This window comes from Labrus bergylta, chromosome 1 (assembly GCF_963930695.1).
Source record: "Labrus bergylta chromosome 1, fLabBer1.1, whole genome shotgun sequence".
Taxonomy (NCBI): Eukaryota; Metazoa; Chordata; class Actinopteri; order Labriformes; family Labridae; genus Labrus; species Labrus bergylta.
In genome coordinates, this window is record NC_089195.1 from 32,384,009 (window position 1) to 32,405,061 (window position 21,053).

The 21,053-nt window shown below is 38.1% G+C and overlaps 1 protein-coding gene across 1 annotated transcript; it reads right to left on the reverse strand.

The window, feature by feature from the left end:
• Window positions 1-2,532: 2,532 nt before the first annotated feature.
• LOC136179066 (CD276 antigen homolog) lies at window positions 2,533-8,465 on the reverse strand. The gene is made up of 6 exons (XM_065954112.1): window positions 8,402-8,465; window positions 7,982-8,323; window positions 7,173-7,484; window positions 5,173-5,286; window positions 4,495-4,542; window positions 2,533-3,788 (listed from the first exon to the last, which is right to left on the reverse strand). The coding sequence occupies exons 1-6, from the start codon at window positions 8,463-8,465 to the stop codon at window positions 3,754-3,756; spliced, it is 915 nt and encodes a 304-aa protein (XP_065810184.1). The 3' UTR covers window positions 2,533-3,753.
• Window positions 8,466-21,053: the final 12,588 nt, after the last annotated feature.

The following is a 21,053-nucleotide window of genomic DNA, read 5'->3' on the forward strand; positions in this document are numbered from 1 at the left end:
AATATACGAAGCCTGAGTGATTTTATCCATCTGTTCCTGCAGGGGGCGCTGGAATCCCACTGATGGCGGTCTCCATGCTGGAAATCACGTCTCAGCTTAACTTTCATTCAACCTAACGAGCTGAGGCGGATTTTAAGCCTCCTGACAAACCGTTGCACCGTGTCCGCTTGTCATTTAGGTCAGCTACGCTCCTTATTTTGAATAACGCTTATCCTTCATAAAATCAAAACAGCTGAGTTGTTAAAAAAAATCACCCCTCTTACAGTGTGTGCCGATCGAGACATGAGCTAACCAGACCTATTTAGTTATTTAAACCAGGTTGAAAACATGTTTATTTATACTGTAGCGTTTTTAAAATGGGGTGTGTGTGTGACTTCTGGTGCTTCTGCAGCCAGCCTCTAGTGGACACTTTTTTTTCCCACATTTTTCGACACCAGAGGTTTCTGCTTGGTTGAGGGGCCATCTGTCACAATGGTGTTGGGCTTGTAAAGTGAGATAGACAGACAGATGGAAAGAAAAAGACAGACAGAGACAAACAGAGCAGCAGCAACAACAACAGAAATGAATGAATGTTGTTTATGCTACGGGTAATACTTTGAAAACTTGTGTTGTCTGCACGGCAGTACTCTTTGTCAGAAAATGGACTTTATTTCAACAGAGCTGATCTGGATCTGTTCTATTTATGGAAGCATTCTTCTTTCTCTGTTCACCACAACAGGAGCTTATCTCACTTGTTCTGCAGGCTGGATTTAGATGCAGGCAGAACCAACAAACCAAACGGAAACAGTAACTGTAGGAGATATCTAGAGCAGATTTTAAACTTGGTATTCTGTTGACCATTGTGGGAATGATTTAAATCAACAGCAAAGTGATTTATTTGGATTATGGCAAACTGGAAAAGGAACCTTATTGTTTACATGTTCATATTGTCCTTGAAACGTGGAAACTACAGCTCAGGTTTCCATTGAAATGACTTTTGTCTGTTTAAAACAAATAGTAAATAAAAAAATGCTCTACTGAAAAACAGCATCATATAGTGAGCTCTGTTATGATCATCAACCTGTTGTGTTGCTGTTTGTCCAGTTGATGGCAGCATTCCAGTCTATAATGATTTACTGGAATTGAATCTTGACTTATTGAAGTTTGATCTGGAGGAAAGTGATACTGATATGATATGATGAGGAAGGTATTTAATGCTGATATGAAAAACAAACAAATTCAGCCATATCCTGATTTTTTGGAATTTTTAGTTAAAAAGATCCCAGCTCATCTTAGCTCACATTTATTCATATTACCCGGCCAGTGACAACCGAGGATCCATGTGCACATCATGAAGCTGCTTTATTCGTGCCAGTGTGTTCTTGTCTACTCGTTTATTGATACTTTGAATACGTCCAATTAACCACAGCATTAATATAAAGGCAGAATCAGTCATTATATGCCGTGGTTCCCAACCTTTAATGGATTGTGAGCTCAGTTTGACTTCACAAAGCTCTGGGGACCACAGACATCCAAAACACATAGAGCTTTTTGCTTGATGCTGGGCGCATCACGCATGAATGAGACACACCGAGATACTGCAAGTGTGATTGTTTTTAGCATGTGCTACAAGGAACTGGATACCGTCTTGTAGCTTAATTAAGGCATATTATTTATATATTTTATTTTGGTCAATAATTTGAAATTTCAGGGGACCCCATTTGGACTCCATGCGGTACCCCAAGGTTGGGAAAATCCTGCATTATCGAGTCAGACTCACTGAAAATGCAACTCAGATGGATTTCAGTTGGCAGGCTGTCCTGTGTGAAAACAGCTTAAGAGACATCCATAACCAGAGAGATCAAATAGTGCTGCAATCACATGAACATTTGGTGCTTTAGTGCGCTTATGAGTCGGTTTTAAAGAAAGTGAAGAGAACGAGGAAGTGTGATGAATGCTTTGAATGGTCGTGAATAAATCAGATCTTGTGTGGCGATAAGCTGCTCTGTCATCAGATGAACATATAAGGGAAGAAGATGAAAATGGAAACGGGCCAAAACAAGACAACATGCCACCAACCGAGAGAGGAGCGGTGCGAAGTAGAATATCAGAGAGTGTGCAGATGTTTTCACACGGGGCTCCCTGACGAACATCAGGGAGTAAGAACAAGACAAGTGAGGATCTAGAGGGGAGGAAACGACGTCAGTAAGTGCAAACAAACAGCTTTAAGCACCCACCTGGGGGAGGGGTTACTGCCCTTTGTGATGTCATGAAGGGAAAATCTCCAAAACGGCCTGTTTGAGCACACATTTTCTGAAAAGTGGAGCAGGTGAAAGACTTAGAGGATGGACTTTTCTCATAACTGGGGGGTGGTGTGTAGACGGCCTAGAGACACATTAGTGTTTAATTGTATTTTGGATAATGTGTGACCTTTAATACATCGTCATCAACAACTACATCGACAGCTGCACCACTTTTGCCTGAATGTATTTTTTATTTTCATTAAACAAGAGCTATCCTTCATGACACACAACATGAAACTTTATCACAGGGTTGTTTTATGTTTTTTTTATTTAGACTTTGTTTTATTACCATACAATCACAATTCACAGTTTGTACAAGGTGCTAGTGCTAAAAAACACGATAAAAAAATAATTAAAAGAGTATACAGTTCATTTTACAAACACATACATGTATATAAACCTAATTTTCACGACACACAGAATCTGAATGACTGACAGTAGTTTAAGGACGTTTGTCGTTGATTTCATAAACTCATAAACTTCATAAACGCTTTTTCTCCAAACAGGTCAATGATTAACTGTGTGTTACAGAACAGTTAATCATTCACATTCATGATTGATTAGGAGTTTTGTTTTCCACTTTTGGCTTGTCTTCAGTACAGTAGAGAATATTTGGTCTGACAGGCTCGAGCTTGACACGCAGGCTCGATCAGAATTCAAGATTTTAAAGGCATGCGAGGCGGTTTCTCTGAGAACTCGGTTGTGAAAAAAGTTAAATAAACCAAACCTCAAAAAAAGGGCCTATCACAGCCTGCTCTGTTGCCTCCGACCAGTTTGATGGATGTCTGGCATTACTGAAATGTTTGTCTTATGACTGCATACTCTAACACAGTGAATGAAATTCCCAAACTTTTTTGTTCTCCTGATTGCGCCCGCGCAGACTGGCAGAGAGTGTCTGAAAGCACCATGGCAACAGCAAGCACGCCTGTTTTTATGCCTCTAACCCCTCCTAGCACAACATATATGAATAAAAGAAACGTTGGCAGGAAATAGTTGCATTTTCTTAAAATACATACACACACACACACACACAAACACGAATTAAAAGTATTGCATGATTCTAACCCTTCACTAAAGACATGGAACGTGAAGAGGGAGTAAGAAGGAGGCTGATAAGCTGCCAAAAGCTACAGTTATTGCGTGGGCTAAATCATCACATTATACACTTTTGTCCTCCATAAATCAACATCAGAGACTCCGTGGTGTCGGAACGGTTCCCAATGTGGTTACTTTAAGACAACAGAGCCTGACCTGGACCCCTTTTACTCCTGTTGTCAGCGATATATCAGTCTTTGTTGACATTTTAAACTTGATTGGAGCTTGTTTACTTGGTAGATTAAGGGTGAACAAAGCGCTTGCAGTTTCTGTTAAATCACAGTGATACAAGCTTTACCTGGTTATGTACATGGATGTTTGCATTAGGAAAAGTTAAAATGCTGATGCGGGCTCAAGCAAACAAGAAGTGTTGATTTCAGTGGTCGTCAGTAAGAGTGGTCTTGGTTTCTCCTGCACAGAGAGATGAAGAGAAAAAGAAAGGAAGAGGGAGGGTTAGTAACAAACTTATTACCTTGTTTGGTTGTCTGAATTTGCAACAGTTTTTGATGCCACTTGTTTTAAAATAAGACAATCTGAGAATCCTTAATGATGCATTATATCAAAAAGTATTGAAGCTTTAATAAAAACTAAAGACCTTCAGTCACAAGCTGTTTTCACATCTGCCTGAAAATCTATATGCACGGTGCAGCAGTCACAGTATATAAACGTCACTCCCCCCTCCTATTGGCTTGAGCTGAATTCTCCTGATTATATCCTGCTGTGTTTTCACATCAGCTCACTCAGCTGTGGAAAAAAATCTGGCAGGTGGCAAGTGTTGAAGCCCTAATATTTTGAACACAAAGCTGCAATGGCTCATTCAAATTCACACTCATGTGTCATGAAGATGTGATGGTTTTTTATGTCTAACAAACAGACAGCAGAAGTGGTGACTGTCTAAATTGCACAAACACATTGCTGCCAATGTATTATGTGCAATTTCAGACAATGTGCAGGAGTTTGCCTGTACATTTTTGGCAATAAAAAATGGAAATTCAACCAAAATTGTGCACTTGGGACGAGGTATCGAAACTGTTTTTTTTTAATGTCGTCTAATTCTTACTAGAATTATATTGTTTAAAAAGTGACAATCCAACTCAAATGTTTGAATTATATTTACCTGTAGTCAGACTTTCTTGAACATCTCCCTCCGTTTCCTGATCATCTTCTGAAAAACAGATGAAATGTCAGAGTGTGAATGAAGATTAAATCGTGACTTTAAACACAAAGACGTTCTCGAGACTCATCTTCTCATCACTCCTCTGTAGAGAGAATAAAAATGGCCGACCTGCGCTAAAGTTTTGTTTTAGTCTGGGGGTGGAGTCCATGTGTGGAGATATCAGGGGAGGGTTTTATTTATATTTTACCAGAATCCCACTGTGACATCGCAAGGAGAGCACATTTGAAACAGAGCATTTTTCTCTGTGTTGTAAGACTTATGCAGACCACAAACAAAGGACTGGATGGGTTTATTTCACATTTTGTGGGTCAGTAGACACTCAGGTTACCCAAAGAAATGTTCAAAAACACTGTAGAAGAGGATTTTTCATAACACAGTATGTCCCCTTTAAGGTCTTACAACAATGCATTTGCAAAGTCCAGGATGCAGGACAGCATCCAACATCCTCCTCTGGTGCAAAATGACATAGGTTTCAATATATTAATACCATTTTGAATTTCAAGAGATTTAAAGTTAAGATGGCTAAATGTTAAATAAACAAGAATGCATTTTCAATGGTCAGTTTTTGAATTCAGGCTGCCATGTTGAATATACAGATATATATTTAATGGTACTCACGCTGAGATCGTATTTTGTAAAACACTAGCAAGATCAGAGACCCGACGACCAACACAGGAGCCCCTATCTTGGTGTCCAAAATCATGTTTGAGTATTTGGCGTCTTGTCCCAGCCCTGAATAAATAAAATAGAAGAAAATAAAAAGTTACAGATGTAATACTTCACATGGATATAAAGATAGAACATAGAAGAAGATATTTGGAACCAGGTTGGCGTGTCATGCAGTGGTGGGAAATTCCCCCTGTGATACTTTTAGCTGCAAACATTCACTTTCTCTTTCTCTCTAGGGGGGGAGGGGGGGTCTGAGTTAATGATCTGCCCTCCCAGACAAAGTAGAAAGTAAAGACAACGACTGGAGGGGATTTTGGTGTTGAAAACGCGCGACTGTCGACTGCAAAACAGATATTAATCAGCTGATGATAAGTGACCGTTTACTGCATTCAGCAGATGTGGGGACTTGTAACAGCTCGGCTAAGGTCACTGCACAGATATCAACGAACCAGTTCATGAGTTTTCCTGTCAAAGAGTATGAACAATGGATCAAAACTTTCATGAAATCAAGAAGCTTGACCCCCCCATGGTTTAGAGAAAGTATTGGGTCAAACTTGGAGACTTATTGATGTCTTACAAGATGGAAGGAAACAAAACTGAAGCAACGTGGGAGGAAAAGTTGCTCCGACTTGTTTTTTTAAGGAAGCTTCAGCCTCTTTGTGGTTTAATGTTTACAAGTTCAGTCTGAGCTGCCAAGATTTTCTTTTCCCCTGCATAATCAAAACACTCCTGGGGATATTTTGCTCTTTGGACTCAGCTCTCATGGTTAAAATAACAGTTAGTGTTCAAATCAAGGGTGCTGCCAAATAAGCCCTAAGGTTCACCCAGGTTCTTCATTTTCTAGAAAAAAACAAACACCTGCAAATCCGATTTGATAACGCTGAATATTCACCCTTCTTTAACATCTTGATTTATAGAAATATGTCGTATTTCAGGAACGTCTTTATTGAGCTTCTGGCAGCCTGATTCTGTGTTTTGAGTTTGTATCGGACTCACACAGTTTCCATCTTCGACATCTATAGCCGCCTACAAACAGGGGCGTGTCTAAAAAGGGTTGGCGTGGGCCCCCCCTTGAAATCTGATTGGCCACCCCGTGGTGCCTGGTGAACGGCTAGGTCGGGAGAATCTCCGGAGCGGTCCTCCTGCAATTATCTAGATATCATCTGGAGTGCATATGTGAAAACAGCTTTAGTGAGTACAGCAAAGTCTGGACTGTTCAGTGTTTGTGCTGACGGGTGAGATAAGGCCGGGCCGGCTACCTGAATGAATAAATTTTAAAAAAAGGGAACCTACAAGTCACCATCATTCATGTCTTCAGTTACAAGATTTTGATTGCTAGGCCTCAATCATTTCCTCAGATCAAATCTATGTCCATATCGTACCCTGTTCCATTATTCACCATGTACCTTAATAACTTATCATTTAGTATTTGCCTACTTGCACATAGTTCTGTATATATATATTTATTTCTCGTTTACTGCATATAGTTCTGTTTACATCTGTTAGTCCGATCACTGTCCACTTATATCTACTTTTTTATATTTTGTGTTTTTAAGTTAAGTTTAAGCTTTAAGTTTTATTTAAATTGACACTTTCTATTTAGGTTCAAATGTTTCGTTTACTTGCACTGTTGTTAATTTATTGCTCTGTGTGCCTTTGAATTGCCCCCCGGGGACAAATAAAGTTTTTTGAATTGAATTGAATTGTACTTCTGATAAATCCTCCTGGCGTTCCTCCCTCTATGACGGCCCCCTGGGTTCAAGTTCCTCTTAGTTGAGCGATCCTAAAAGAAGACCTGATTGCGTAACTGCATTGACGTCGGTGTTGCTTCAAAAAAATGTTTTGCATGACATAACATGTGACTGTAGCTAAAAGAAATCTGACAAAAAGTACCGGTTGTTGTGTGAAGAAGGAAACGAGTATCATGTGTGGTGCTCGACAACAGATACCTCCGGCCGATGGTTTGTTCTGCACTTTGAAGGATTCCTCCGCCTCTTCGTCTCCTCTGGCGTTGAACACTTTGCAGGTGTACTGGGAGAAGGAGGATCCTCGCTGTATTTTCAGCGTGCTTGAGAGGATAAACAGACCATTCTCTGTCTTCAGCACCTCCACCTCGGGTTGGTCTAACCAAGGCTTGTTGTCTTTATCAAACCAGCTGAGTCGGCCTTTTGGGTAGCCGGTGGACTTGCATGTCAGGGAACCGTCGGTGTTGAGACCAATGTCCTGAGGTTGAGGCTGAATAGTTGGCACTCCGTATTTGGCTTGAAGGAGAAGATGGAGATGAAACATGATTATTAATCTGAACTTCAACCCTCGACATCAATCATCACACTATTATTTTACCACTGATATTTGATGTGTGATAAGCAAATGTACTTAATGACAGCAGACATCTTATATGTCATAAAGAAACAGAAAGTAGCAAAGACACCGAGCAAACATTGAACAGTCTCTGTTGAAGGTAAATACCAGCCTGATGGGGAAGGAAAGTCTCCCGTTCTCCACACAATCTACATTCCATCTAGCTCACTTTTACATCTTTCCTGCAGTCCATCTTCTGTCTTTAATCTTATAAATGTTTACACAAACAGACACAAAAATGAGCTCTCAGGGGCTGCTTCAGAGATAAATCATTCCCTCAAAATGATGTGTGTGTGTGTGTGTGTGTGTGTGTGTGTGTGTGTGTGTGTGTGTGTGTGTGTGTGTGTGTGTGTGTGTGTGCCAAAAAGCTGAGACAAAGTTTTATCTTAGAGCTCACCTGTGACGCTCAGTCTGGTGTGGTTCTTGTTAAAACCACTGTCTGTGGTCACAAAACATATATAAACTCCCTCGTCCTTAACAGCAGTTTTGTGAATGAGCAGGGATACGTTCACGTTCTTGTTGTTCCAGGACGGTTCAGCAAATGAATATCCAGGCAACGATGTAAGTTTTCCTTGGTCGTATTTAAGTATGGGTTCTTCAACCCCCTCTCTACTCCAAGTTACCAACATGATTTCAGGATCTTCTACTTCTCCTTCAGAGTAGTGGATTACACAGTCAAGTCGTGACTCCTGCTCATACTGTCCGATGTTTTGAGTCTTGCAGTGAATTTTCACAAAGGCTGTGAAGAAAGAATCACATGAATACCAAGAAGAATCAAATATTTCAAACTCCATATGACGGAGGATCTTAAACTTACTCTGTGAACTCCATGCACTGTTGAGGACAGCGAGCGTTAAGAGCAGAAAACCAGCGGAGGCCATGTTCCTTTACCTGAAATGAAAGTAAAATAATTGAATGCTTTATGCTGCATTCATGTGGTGTCGGCAGGGTTGGGAAGTAACGGATTACATGTAACGGCGTTACGTATTTAAAATACAAAATAAGAGTAATTGTATTCCGTTTTAGTTCCAGTTTAAATTGGTGTATTCTGAATACAGTTACTTTCTCAAACAAAGGATTGCCGGTAGAGATTACTTTACGGCACTACACGCAGGTTGCACTGTGCGGATGCAGAAGCAGGTGGCATTATGTGCGCAGGTGCGCTGCAAGTCAGTGCGCGAGAGCATTTTCCACACAACCGAACGACAATGGCAGAGGATGAGAAAAACGACCAGGAGGAGGACAAAAATGCATTTTTGGCATGGAAATTCAGAGGTCAAGAAGGCCGCAACATCACAGTGTTTACATCTTTCAAATGACAGAAAAATAAATGGCATGCATTCATTTTTTAATTTGATTCAATATTCTAATCGTTAAGGAAGAGGAACACCTTGATTAAACTACAGGCTATTGTTGCCATATAGCCAAACAAAACTGAACATTCACAGCCTCTGCATTGTATAGAATTTCAACATTGACATTTATGTCTTCCTATTTCCCTCTTTTCGCCAACATTATATATTTTTTATATTTCCTTTTTCTCGGGTCGTGCGTCTCTCCCCCAGCTCGCCCCCTCCGGTGCGCTCCTCTCCATAATGCGCTCGTCTCCTTCCTCTAAAGCCCGCTGCTGAGCACTCTGTAGGACGCTTGGATTGGGGGACCTCACCACTGTTTGTACCCCCGTCTTCGATACCTCTTTCCAGGGCATTTATATCCGATCAGACACAGCGCTGGCCAGCTGTCCGGTGCGCAACAACGGCGAGTGTAGAGCGTCCGTGCCAAAGAGGACACAGCTCACACCTCCTGCGCAATGTATGACACTTCATTCTTAAGATGAAGGGAAGAAAAGAGAGGCCCTGTTTAATGCCGAGGTTTTCTTATAACCAAAATATTCTTTGTAATATTGAGATTTATCTGCTATAACTCGAAAGTATTGTGCGTTTATTTGCCTCTCCCACTAATACCTATTTTGCGCTTGCAGTCATCCTGCTTTCTGTCCAAACGCTCCGTGATGTAAACCAGTAGAACACGCAAAAAAACTAACTTAAATATTACCGCCTCCACAAGGTTTGCACCTGATGTCATTCGCGCAAATCTTAGTAGATCACCCGCAAAACGCCCACCAACCAAACGTGCAAACTTTTGGAGTGAACACGCAATTTAGTACTCTTTACTTGGGAGCTTAGTTAAATCAGGCCCTTATAGTAGAGGAACTTGGGCCCCTAAAAGTTGAGAGACCCCTACCCGAGGTAGAACAAAGCACGACCATATTTTTTCATAACTTGAACATGTCTAGTTTATGAAACGGATTGTTGTATAAAAATATTTTACTGCAAAATAACTTTTTTTGGATGTTTTATGCATCTTACCAAAAAACGAAAACAGGTCAAATTAGGGCTTCTCCAAAAGGGACAGCTCTAGCCTTATCACATGTATCTCTGGGAATCAGAATCAGAATTTCACAAAATATGGACAGGATGTTCACAGATAGTTATTAGTTACAATTATGCAAAGTTTTTATCAATACTATTTTCATTTTTTGAAATTTTCACACTTAAACACACATGTAGTTTAGGCGGAAATTGAAAATTGAAACAAATATTCAAAAGGTATGTATATCAAAGTCTGTCATTTTTTAAGTAAGGACACCAAACATTAAAATATGTCATTTTTATCTTCTTTAGACTGTTATCTCAACATAAAAGCAAGTTATGTGACTTCTCACTTGATCCTATGCTGTCACCAGCCCCTAACAGGAAACTAGTGCAGCCAGGATTTCAGGGCGACCTGGTACAATGGGGCCCTATGGATGTGTATGTGGGAGGAGGTGGCCACAAACAATAGATTAAGACTTAACAACAAGACACAATATAATTGTATTCTGTAATATATATATAATTAAACATTTTATAGTTATTTCTAATACATTTTGTCTCATATTTTCTATCTTGTATATGATTTATATGATGACACTCAGAGTCAACCCGCTGCTTTCAACAATATTATCACCTATGACATTGTTTCTATTTCATTCTAAAAAATTAAAGCATTGTCTTGACATCAGTTGTGAAATATTAATGATCTAAAAAACAGTATTGATATATATAACCTTGAGTTCTTAGAAATTAAACATACTTCATATAGTCGATTTGTATATCGGCCATACAGCCTGTTGTAGTTTTTTAATGTATTTCACTCATATAAAGATGGTGTGTCGTCACCATATCTCCTTCTTTTAAGAAGAACCCTAGTTACTCCAGAGGATACACTGGATGAAGGGATAGTTTTTATAATACCCTAAGTATGATAAAGTGTTAAAAAAAAAAGCTACAATAGTTATTTTTGTTGAATGATTTATCAGGCAACCAATGGAGCTGGGATACAAAACAATTCTTATGATGGCGTAAATGTGTGTAAGGTAAATTAGGATAACAATCATGCAGACATGTTTATAAAAAACGTCTTTATACACTTATTTTACCTCATTATATATAATGACATTTGAGTTTTAAATGCTAATTACAAAGGACGATTTCCATGTTTAGACAAACTGACTGCGAACCTGAGAGCTTAACATCTTGCAACTAAAAACCTTTGCCTCACACTTAAGCATCCCCTGGGGACAAAGTTTGACCTCTTACCTCACAGGAGCTTTAAGAAAACAATTGCTGCAGAAAATAACCATCAACAAAGTCAACCAACCAAACATCACAACCAAATCAAGACACCATAACTAAATCAAGACAACACAACCAAATCAAGACACCATAACTAAATCAAGACACCATAACCAAATCAAGACACCACAACCAAATCAAGACAACACAACCAAATCAAGACACCATAACCAAATCAAGACACCACAACTAGATCATCAATAGAAAAGATTGCAGATGGTTAAACCTTTCGCAGGCATCAAAATCACTTGTACACCCACTGGCTTTAGTCTGATGAGCATTTAGCGTCTGATCAACATTGCCCTGCCTCCAAAGATAATAGTCCCCTTCGGATTCTCCATTCATATAATCTATTCTAAGAAAAATGACAACATATAACCAAACTCACAACCTTTTTGTTTGAAAATACATTTAGCTATGTTCTATTGTCTGTGGCTGGATTGCCTGTAGATGGTAATGACTTTTCCTTGCATTTTGATGTATTGGCTGCATGTGGTTATTGTGTCAGTATTGTCTACTTTTTGTTGATTGCCTTTATTTTGCTGTATTTGATTGTGTTGAATGCATTTCTACAGTTCTACAATTTATATAGCAGACACTTTTATCCAAAGCAACATACATCAGAGAGTAAGTAAAACAAAAGCGAGGATCTAGAGAGCAGGAAAACGATGTCAGTATGTGCAAATTAACAGCTTTAAGTCAGATCGGACACTAATGCTGACAGGCAGTGCACAGAGGCAAAGCACAACATTGACAGCAGTTCTTGGAAGCACAATCAGTATAGAAACCATCTTATAAGTCGTCGTTATCAAACAAAAACTATCATCATCAATAATAATTAGGTTACGTTGTCTTGATTTGGTTGTGTTGTCTTTGGTTGTGGTGCCTTGATTTGGTTGTGTTGTCTTGATTTGGTTGTGTTGTCTTTGGTTGTGTTGTCTTGATTTGGTTGTGTTGTCTTTGGTTGTGGTGTCTTGATTTGGTTATGTTGTCTTGATTTGTTTGTGTTGTCTTTGGTTGTGTTGTCTTGATTTGGTTGTGTTGTATTTGGTTGTGTTGGATTTGGTTGTGTTGTCTTGATTTGGTTGTGTTGTATTTGGTTGTGTTGGATTTTGTTGTGTTGTCTTGATTTGGTTATGTTGTCTTTGGTTGTGTTGTCTTGATTTGGTTATGTTGTCTTGATTTGGTTGTGTTGTCTTTGGTTGTGTTGGATTTTGTTGTGTTGTCTTGATTTGGTTGTGTTGTCTTTGGTTGTGTTGTCTTGATTTGGTTATGTTGTCTTGATTTGGTTGTGTTGTCTTTGGTTGTGTTGTCTTGATTTGGTTATGTTGTCTTTGGTTGTGTTGTCTTCATTTGGTTATGTTGTCTTGATTTGGTTGTGTTGTCTTTGGTTGTGTTGTCTTGATTTGGTTATGTTCTCTTGATTTGGTTGTGTTGTCTTTGGTTGTGGTGCCTTGATTTGGTTGTGTTGTATTTGATTTAGTTATGTTGTCTTTGGTTGTGGTGTCTTGATTTGGTTATGTTGTCTTGATTTGGTTGTGGTGTCTTGATTTGGTTGTGTTGTCTTTGGTTGTGTTGTCTTGATTTGGTTGTGTTGTCTTGATTTGGTTGTGTTGTCTTTGGTTGTGTTGTCTTGATTTGGTTATGTTGTCTTGATTTGGTTGTGCTGTCTTGATTTGGTTGTGTTGTCTTTGGTTGTGGTGCCTTGATTTGGTTGTGTTGTCTTGATTTGGTTGTGTTGTCTTGATTTGGTTATGTTGTCTTGATTTGGTTGTGTTGTCTTGATTTGGTTATGTTGTCTTGATTTGGTTATGTTGTCTTGATTTGGTTGTGTTGTCTTTGGTTGTGGTGTCTTGATTTGGTTGTGTTGTCTTGATTTGGTTGTGTTGTCTTTGGTTGTGTTGGATTTTGTTGTGTTGTCTTGATTTGGTTGTGTTGTCTTTGGTTGTGTTGTCTTGATTTGGTTATGTTGTCTTGATTTGGTTGTGTTGTCTTTGGTTGTGTTGTCTTGATTTGGTTATGTTGTCTTGATTTGGTTGTGTTGTCTTTGGTTGTGTTGTCTTGATTTGGTTATGTTGTCTTGATTTGGTTGTGTTGTCTTTGGTTGTGTTCTCTTGATTTGGTTATGTTGTCTTGATTTGGTTGTGTTGTCTTTGGTTGTGGTGCCTTGATTTGGTTGTGTTGTCTTGATTTAGTTATGATGTCTTGATTTGGTTGTGTTGTCTTTGGTTATGTTGTCTTGATTTGGTTATGTTGTCTTAATTTGGTTGTGTTGTCTTTGGTTGTGTTGTCTTGATTTGGTTATGTTGTCTTGATTTGGTTGTGTTGTCTTTGGTTGTGTTGTCTTGATTTGGTTGTGTTGTCTTTGGTTGTGGTGCCTTGATTTGGTTGTGTTGTCTTGATTTGGTTATGTTGTCTTGATTTGGTTGTGTTGTCTTGATTTGGTTGTGTTGTCTTTGGTTGTGTTGTCTTTGGTTGTGGTGTCTTGATTTGGTTGTGTTGTCTTTGGTTGTGTTGTCTTGATTTGGTTGTGTTATCTTTGGTTGTGTTGTCTTGATTTAGTTATGATGTCTTGATTTGGTTATGTTGTCTTGATTTGGTTGTGTTGTCTTTGGTTGTGTTGTCTTCATTTGGTTATGTTGTCTTGATTTGGTTGTGTTGTCTGTGGTTGTGTTGTCTTTGGTTGTGGTGTCTTGATTTGGTTGTGTTGTCTTTGGTTGTGTTGTCTTGATTTGGTTATGATGTCTTGATTTGGTTGTGTTGTCTTGATTTAGTTATGATGTCTTGATTTGGTTGTGTTGTCTTGATTTGGTTGTGTTGTCTTGATTTGGTTGTGTTGTCTTTATTTGGTTGTGTTGTCTTGATTTAGTTATGATGTCTTGATTTGGTTGTGGTGTCTTGATTTGGTTGTGTTGTCTTGATTTGGTTGTGTTGTCTTGATTTGGTTGTGTTGTCTTGATTTAGTTATGATGTCTTGATTTGGTTGTGTTGTCTTGATTTGGTTGTGTTGTCTTGATTTGGTTGTGTTGTCTTGATTTAGTTATGATGTCTTGATTTGGTTGTGGTGTCTTGATTTGGTTGTGGTGTCTTGATTTAGTTATGATGTCTTGATTTGGTTGTGTTGTCTTGATTTGGTTGTGTTGTCTTGATTTGGTTGTGTTGTCTTTATTTGGTTGTGTTGTCTTGATTTAGTTATGATGTCTTGATTTGGTTGTGTTGTCTTGATTTGGTTGTGTTGTCTTGATTTGGTTGTGGTGTCTTGATTTGGTTGTGTTGTCTTGATTTAGTTATGATGTCTTGATTTGGTTGTGTTGTCTTGATTTGGTTGTGTTGTCTTGATTTGGTTGTGTTGTCTTGATTTAGTTATGATGTCTTGATTTGGTTGTGTTGTCTTGATTTAGTTATGATGTCTTGATTTGGTTGTGTTGTCTTGATTTGGTTGTGTTGTCTGTGGTTGTGTTGTCTTTGGTTGTGGTGTCTTGATTTGGTTGTGTTGTCTTTGGTTGTGTTGTCTTGATTTGGTTATGATGTCTTGATTTGGTTGTGTTGTCTTGATTTAGTTATGATGTCTTGATTTGGTTGTGTTGTCTTGATTTGGTTGTGTTGTCTTTGGTTGTGTTGTCTTGATTTGGTTATGTTGTCTTTGGTTGTGTTGTCTTCATTTGGTTATGTTGTCTTGATTTGGTTGTGTTGTCTTTGGTTGTGTTGTCTTGATTTGGTTATGTTCTCTTGATTTGGTTGTGTTGTCTTTGGTTGTGGTGCCTTGATTTGGTTGTGTTGTATTTGATTTAGTTATGTTGTCTTTGGTTGTGGTGTCTTGATTTGGTTATGTTGTCTTGATTTGGTTGTGGTGTCTTGATTTGGTTGTGTTGTCTTTGGTTGTGTTGTCTTTGGTTGTGTTGTCTTGATTTGGTTATGTTGTCTTGATTTGGTTGTGTTGTCTTTGGTTGTGTTGTCTTGATTTGGTTATGTTGTCTTGATTTGGTTGTGTTGTCTTTGGTTGTGTTCTCTTGATTTGGTTATGTTGTCTTGATTTGGTTGTGTTGTCTTTGGTTGTGGTGCCTTGATTTGGTTGTGTTGTCTTGATTTAGTTATGATGTCTTGATTTGGTTGTGTTGTCTTTGGTTATGTTGTCTTGATTTGGTTGTGTTGTCTTGATTTAGTTATGATGTCTTGATTTGGTTGTGGTGTCTTGATTTGGTTGTGGTGTCTTGATTTAGTTATGATGTCTTGATTTGGTTGTGTTGTCTTGATTTGGTTGTGTTGTCTTGATTTGGTTGTGTTGTCTTTATTTGGTTGTGTTGTCTTGATTTAGTTATGATGTCTTGATTTGGTTGTGTTGTCTTGATTTGGTTGTGTTGTCTTGATTTGGTTGTGTTGTCTTTATTTGGTTGTGTTGTCTTGATTTAGTTATGATGTCTTGATTTGGTTGTGTTGTCTTGATTTGGTTGTGTTGTCTTGATTTGGTTGTGTTGTCTTTATTTGGTTGTGTTGTCTTGATTTAGTTATGATGTCTTGATTTGGTTGTGGTGTCTTGATTTGGTTGTGTTGTCTTGATTTGGTTGTGTTGTCTTGATTTGGTTGTGTTGTCTTGATTTAGTTATGATGTCTTGATTTGGTTGTGTTGTCTTGATTTGGTTGTGTTGTCTTGATTTGGTTGTGTTGTCTTGATTTAGTTATGATGTCTTGATTTGGTTGTGGTGTCTTGATTTGGTTGTGTTGTCTTGATTTAGTTATGATGTCTTGATTTGGTTGTGTTGTCTTGATTTGGTTGTGTTGTCTTTATTTGGTTGTGTTGTTTTGATTTAGTTATGATGTCTTGATTTGGTTGTGTTGTCTTGATTTGGTTGTGTTGTCTTGATTTGGTTGTGGTGTCTTGATTTGGTTGTGTTGTCTTGATTTGGTTGTGTTGTCTTGATTTAGTTATGATGTCTTGATTTGGTTGTGGTGTCTTGATTTGGTTGTGTTGTCTTGATTTAGTTATGATGTCTTGATTTGGTTGTGTTGTCTTGATTTGGTTGTGTTGTCTTGATTTGGTTGTGGTGTCTTGATTTGGTTGTGGTGTCTTGATTTAGTTATGATGTCTTGATTTGGTTGTGTTGTCTTGATTTGGTTGTGTTGTCTTGATTTGGTTGTGTTGTCTTGATTTGGTTGTGTTGTCTTTGGTTGTGTTGTCTTGATTTGGTTGTGTTGTCTTTGGTTGTGGTGTCTTGATTTGGTTATGTTGTCTTGATTTGTTTGTGTTGTCTTTGGTTGTGTTGTCTTGATTTGGTTGTGTTGTATTTGGTTGTGTTGGATTTGGTTGTGTTGTCTTGATTTGGTTGTGTTGTATTTGGTTGTGTTGGATTTTGTTGTGTTGTCTTGATTTGGTTATGTTGTCTTTGGTTGTGTTGTCTTGATTTGGTTATGTTGTCTTGATTTGGTTGTGTTGTCTTTGGTTGTGTTGGATTTTGTTGTGTTGTCTTGATTTGGTTGTGTTGTCTTTGGTTGTGTTGTCTTGATTTGGTTATGTTGTCTTGATTTGGTTGTGTTGTCTTTGGTTGTGTTGTCTTGATTTGGTTATGTTGTCTTTGGTTGTGTTGTCTTCATTTGGTTATGTTGTCTTGATTTGGTTGTGTTGTCTTTGGTTGTGTTGTCTTGATTTGGTTATGTTCTCTTGATTTGGTTGTGTTGTCTTTGGTTGTGGTGCCTTGATTTGGTTGTGTTGTATTTGATTTAGTTATGTTGTCTTTGGTTGTGTTGTCTTGATTTGGTTGTGGTGTCTTGATTTGGTTGTGTTGTCTTGATTTGGTTGTGTTGTCTTTGGTTGTGTTGTCTTGATTTGGTTGTGTTGTCTTGATTTGGTTGTGTTGTCTTTGGTTGTGTTGTCTTGATTTGGTTATGTTGTCTTGATTTGGTTGTGCTGTCTTGATTTGGTTGTGTTGTCTTTGGTTGTGGTGCCTTGATTTGGTTGTGTTGTCTTGATTTGGTTGTGTTGTCTTGATTTGGTTATGTTGTCTTGATTTGGTTGTGTTGTCTTGATTTGGTTATGTTGTCTTGATTTGGTTATGTTGTCTTGATTTGGTTGTGTTGTCTTTGGTTGTGGTGTCTTGATTTGGTTGTGTTGTCTTGATTTGGTTGTGTTGTCTTTGGTTGTGTTGGATTTTGTTGTGTTGTCTTGATTTGGTTGTGTTGTCTTTGGTTGTGTTGTCTTGATTTGGTTATGTTGTCTTGATTTGGTTGTGTTGTCTTTGGTTGTGTTGTCTTGATTTGGTTATGTTGTCTTGATTTGGTTGTGTTGTCTTTGGTTGTGTTGTCTTGATTTGGTTATGTTGTCTTGATTTGGTTGTGTTGTCTTTGGTTGTGTTCTCTTGATTTGGTTATGTTGTCTTGATTTGGTTGTGTTGTCTTTGGTTGTGGTGCCTTGATTTGGTTGTGTTGTCTTGATTTAGTTATGATGTCTTGATTTGGTTGTGTTGTCTTTGGTTATGTTGTCTTGATTTGGTTATGTTGTCTTAATTTGGTTGTGTTGTCTTTGGTTGTGTTGTCTTGATTTGGTTATGTTGTCTTGATTTGGTTGTGTTGTCTTTGGTTGTGTTGTCTTGATTTGGTTGTGTTGTCTTTGGTTGTGGTGCCTTGATTTGGTTGTGTTGTCTTGATTTGGTTATGTTGTCTTGATTTGGTTGTGTTGTCTTGATTTGGTTGTGTTGTCTTTGGTTGTGTTGTCTTTGGTTGTGGTGTCTTGATTTGGTTGTGTTGTCTTTGGTTGTGTTGTCTTGATTTGGTTGTGTTATCTTTGGTTGTGTTGTCTTGATTTAGTTATGATGTCTTGATTTGGTTATGTTGTCTTGATTTGGTTGTGTTGTCTTTGGTTGTGTTGTCTTCATTTGGTTATGTTGTCTTCATTTGGTTGTGTTGTCTGTGGTTGTGTTGTCTTTGGTTATGTTGTCTTGATTTGGTTGTGTTGTCTTTGGTTGTGTTGTCTTGATTTGGTTATGTTCTCTTGATTTGGTTGTGTTGTCTTTGGTTGTGGTGCCTTGATTTGGTTGTGTTGTATTTGATTTAGTTATGTTGTCTTTGGTTGTGGTGTCTTGATTTGGTTATGTTGTCTTGATTTGGTTGTGGTGTCTTGATTTGGTTGTGTTGTCTTTGGTTGTGTTGTCTTTGGTTGTGTTGTCTTGATTTGGTTATGTTGTCTTGATTTGGTTGTGTTGTCTTTGGTTGTGGTGCCTTGATTTGGTTGTGTTGTCTTGATTTAGTTATGATGTCTTGATTTGGTTGTGTTGTCTTTGGTTGTGTTGTCTTGATTTGGTTATGATGTCTTTATTTGGTTGTGTTGTCTTGATTTAGTTATGATGTCTTGATTTGGTTGTGTTGTCTTGATTTGGTTGTGTTGTCTTGATTTGGTTGTGTTGTCTTTATTTGGTTGTGTTGTCTTGATTTAGTTATGATGTCTTGATTTGGTTGTGGTGTCTTGATTTGGTTGTGTTGTCTTGATTTGGTTGTGTTGTCTTGATTTGGTTGTGTTGTCTTTGGTTGTGTTGTCTTGATTTGGTTATGTTGTCTTTGGTTGTGTTGTCTTCATTTGGTTATGTTGTCTTGATTTGGTTGTGTTGTCTTTGGTTGTGTTGTCTTGATTTGGTTATGTTCTCTTGATTTGGTTGTGTTGTCTTTGGTTGTGGTGCCTTGATTTGGTTGTGTTGTATTTGATTTAGTTATGTTGTCTTTGGTTGTGTTGTCTTGATTTGGTTGTGGTGTCTTGATTTGGTTGTGTTGTCTTGATTTGGTTGTGTTGTCTTTGGTTGTGTTGTCTTGATTTGGTTGTGTTGTCTTGATTTGGTTGTGTTGTCTTTGGTTGTGTTGTCTTGATTTGGTTATGTTGTCTTGATTTGGTTGTGCTGTCTTGATTTGGTTGTGTTGTCTTTGGTTGTGGTGCCTTGATTTGGTTGTGTTGTCTTGATTTGGTTGTGTTGTCTTGATTTGGTTATGTTGTCTTGATTTGGTTGTGTTGTCTTGATTTGGTTATGTTGTCTTGATTTGGTTATGTTGTCTTGATTTGGTTGTGTTGTCTTTGGTTGTGGTGTCTTGATTTGGTTGTGTTGTCTTGATTTGGTTGTGTTGTCTTTGGTTGTGTTGGATTTTGTTGTGTTGTCTTGATTTGGTTGTGTTGTCTTTGGTTGTGTTGTCTTGATTTGGTTATGTTGTCTTGATTTGGTTGTGTTGTCTTTGGTTGTGTTGTCTTGATTTGGTTATGTTGTCTTGATTTGGTTGTGTTGTCTTTGGTTGTGTTGTCTTGATTTGGTTATGTTGTCTTGATTTGGTTGTGTTGTCTTTGGTTGTGTTCTCTTGATTTGGTTATGTTGTCTTGATTTGGTTGTGTTGTCTTTGGTTGTGGTGCCTTGATTTGGTTGTGTTGTCTTGATTTAGTTATGATGTCTTGATTTGGTTGTGTTGTCTTTGGTTATGTTGTCTTGATTTGGTTATGTTGTCTTAATTTGGTTGTGTTGTCTTTGGTTGTGTTGTCTTGATTTGGTTATGTTGTCTTGATTTGGTTGTGTTGTCTTTGGTTGTGTTGTCTTGATTTGGTTGTGTTGTCTTTGGTTGTGGTGCCTTGATTTGGTTGTGTTGTCTTGATTTGGTTATGTTGTCTTGATTTGGTTGTGTTGTCTTGATTTGGTTGTGTTGTCTTTGGTTGTGTTGTCTTTGGTTGTGGTGTCTTGATTTGGTTGTGTTGTCTTTGGTTGTGTTGTCTTGATTTGGTTGTGTTATCTTTGGTTGTGTTGTCTTGATTTAGTTATGATGTCTTGATTTGGTTATGTTGTCTTGATTTGGTTGTGTTGTCTTTGGTTGTGTTGTCTTCATTTGGTTATGTTGTCTTGATTTGGTTGTGTTGTCTGTGGTTGTGTTGTCTTTGGTTATGTTGTCTTGATTTGGTTGTGTTGTCTTTGGTTGTGTTGTCTTGATTTGGTTATGTTCTCTTGATTTGGTTGTGTTGTCTTTGGTTGTGGTGCCTTGATTTGGTTGTGTTGTATTTGATTTAGTTATGTTGTCTTTGGTTGTGGTGTCTTGATTTGGTTATGTTGTCTTGATTTGGTTGTGGTGTCTTGATTTGGTTGTGTTGTCTTTGGTTGTGTTGTCTTTGGTTGTGTTGTCTTGATTTGGTTATGTTGTCTTGATTTGGTTGTGTTGTCTTTGGTTGTGGTGCCTTGATTTGGTTGTGTTGTCTTGATTTAGTTATGATGTCTTGATTTGGTTGTGTTGTCTTTGGTTGTGTTGTCTTGATTTGGTTATGATGTCTTTATTTGGTTGTGTTGTCTTGATTTAGTTATGATGTCTTGATTTGGTTGTGTTGTCTTGATTTGGTTGTGTTGTCTTGATTTGGTTGTGTTGTCTTTATTTGGTTGTGTTGTCTTGATTTAGTTATGATGTCTTGATTTGGTTGTGGTGTCTTGATTTGGTTGTGTTGTCTTGATTTGGTTGTGTTGTCTTGATTTGGTTGTGTTGTCTTGATTTAGTTATGATGTCTTGATTTGGTTGTGTTGTCTTGATTTGGTTGTGTTGTCTTGATTTGGTTGTGTTGTCTTGATTTAGTTATGATGTCTTGATTTGGTTGTGGTGTCTTGATTTGGTTGTGGTGTCTTGATTTAGTTATGATGTCTTGATTTGGTTGTGTTGTCTTGATTTGGTTGTGTTGTCTTGATTTGGTTGTGTTGTCTTTATTTGGTTGTGTTGTCTTGATTTAGTTATGATGTCTTGATTTGGTTGTGTTGTCTTGATTCTGTTGTGTTGTCTTGATTTGGTTGTGGTGTCTTG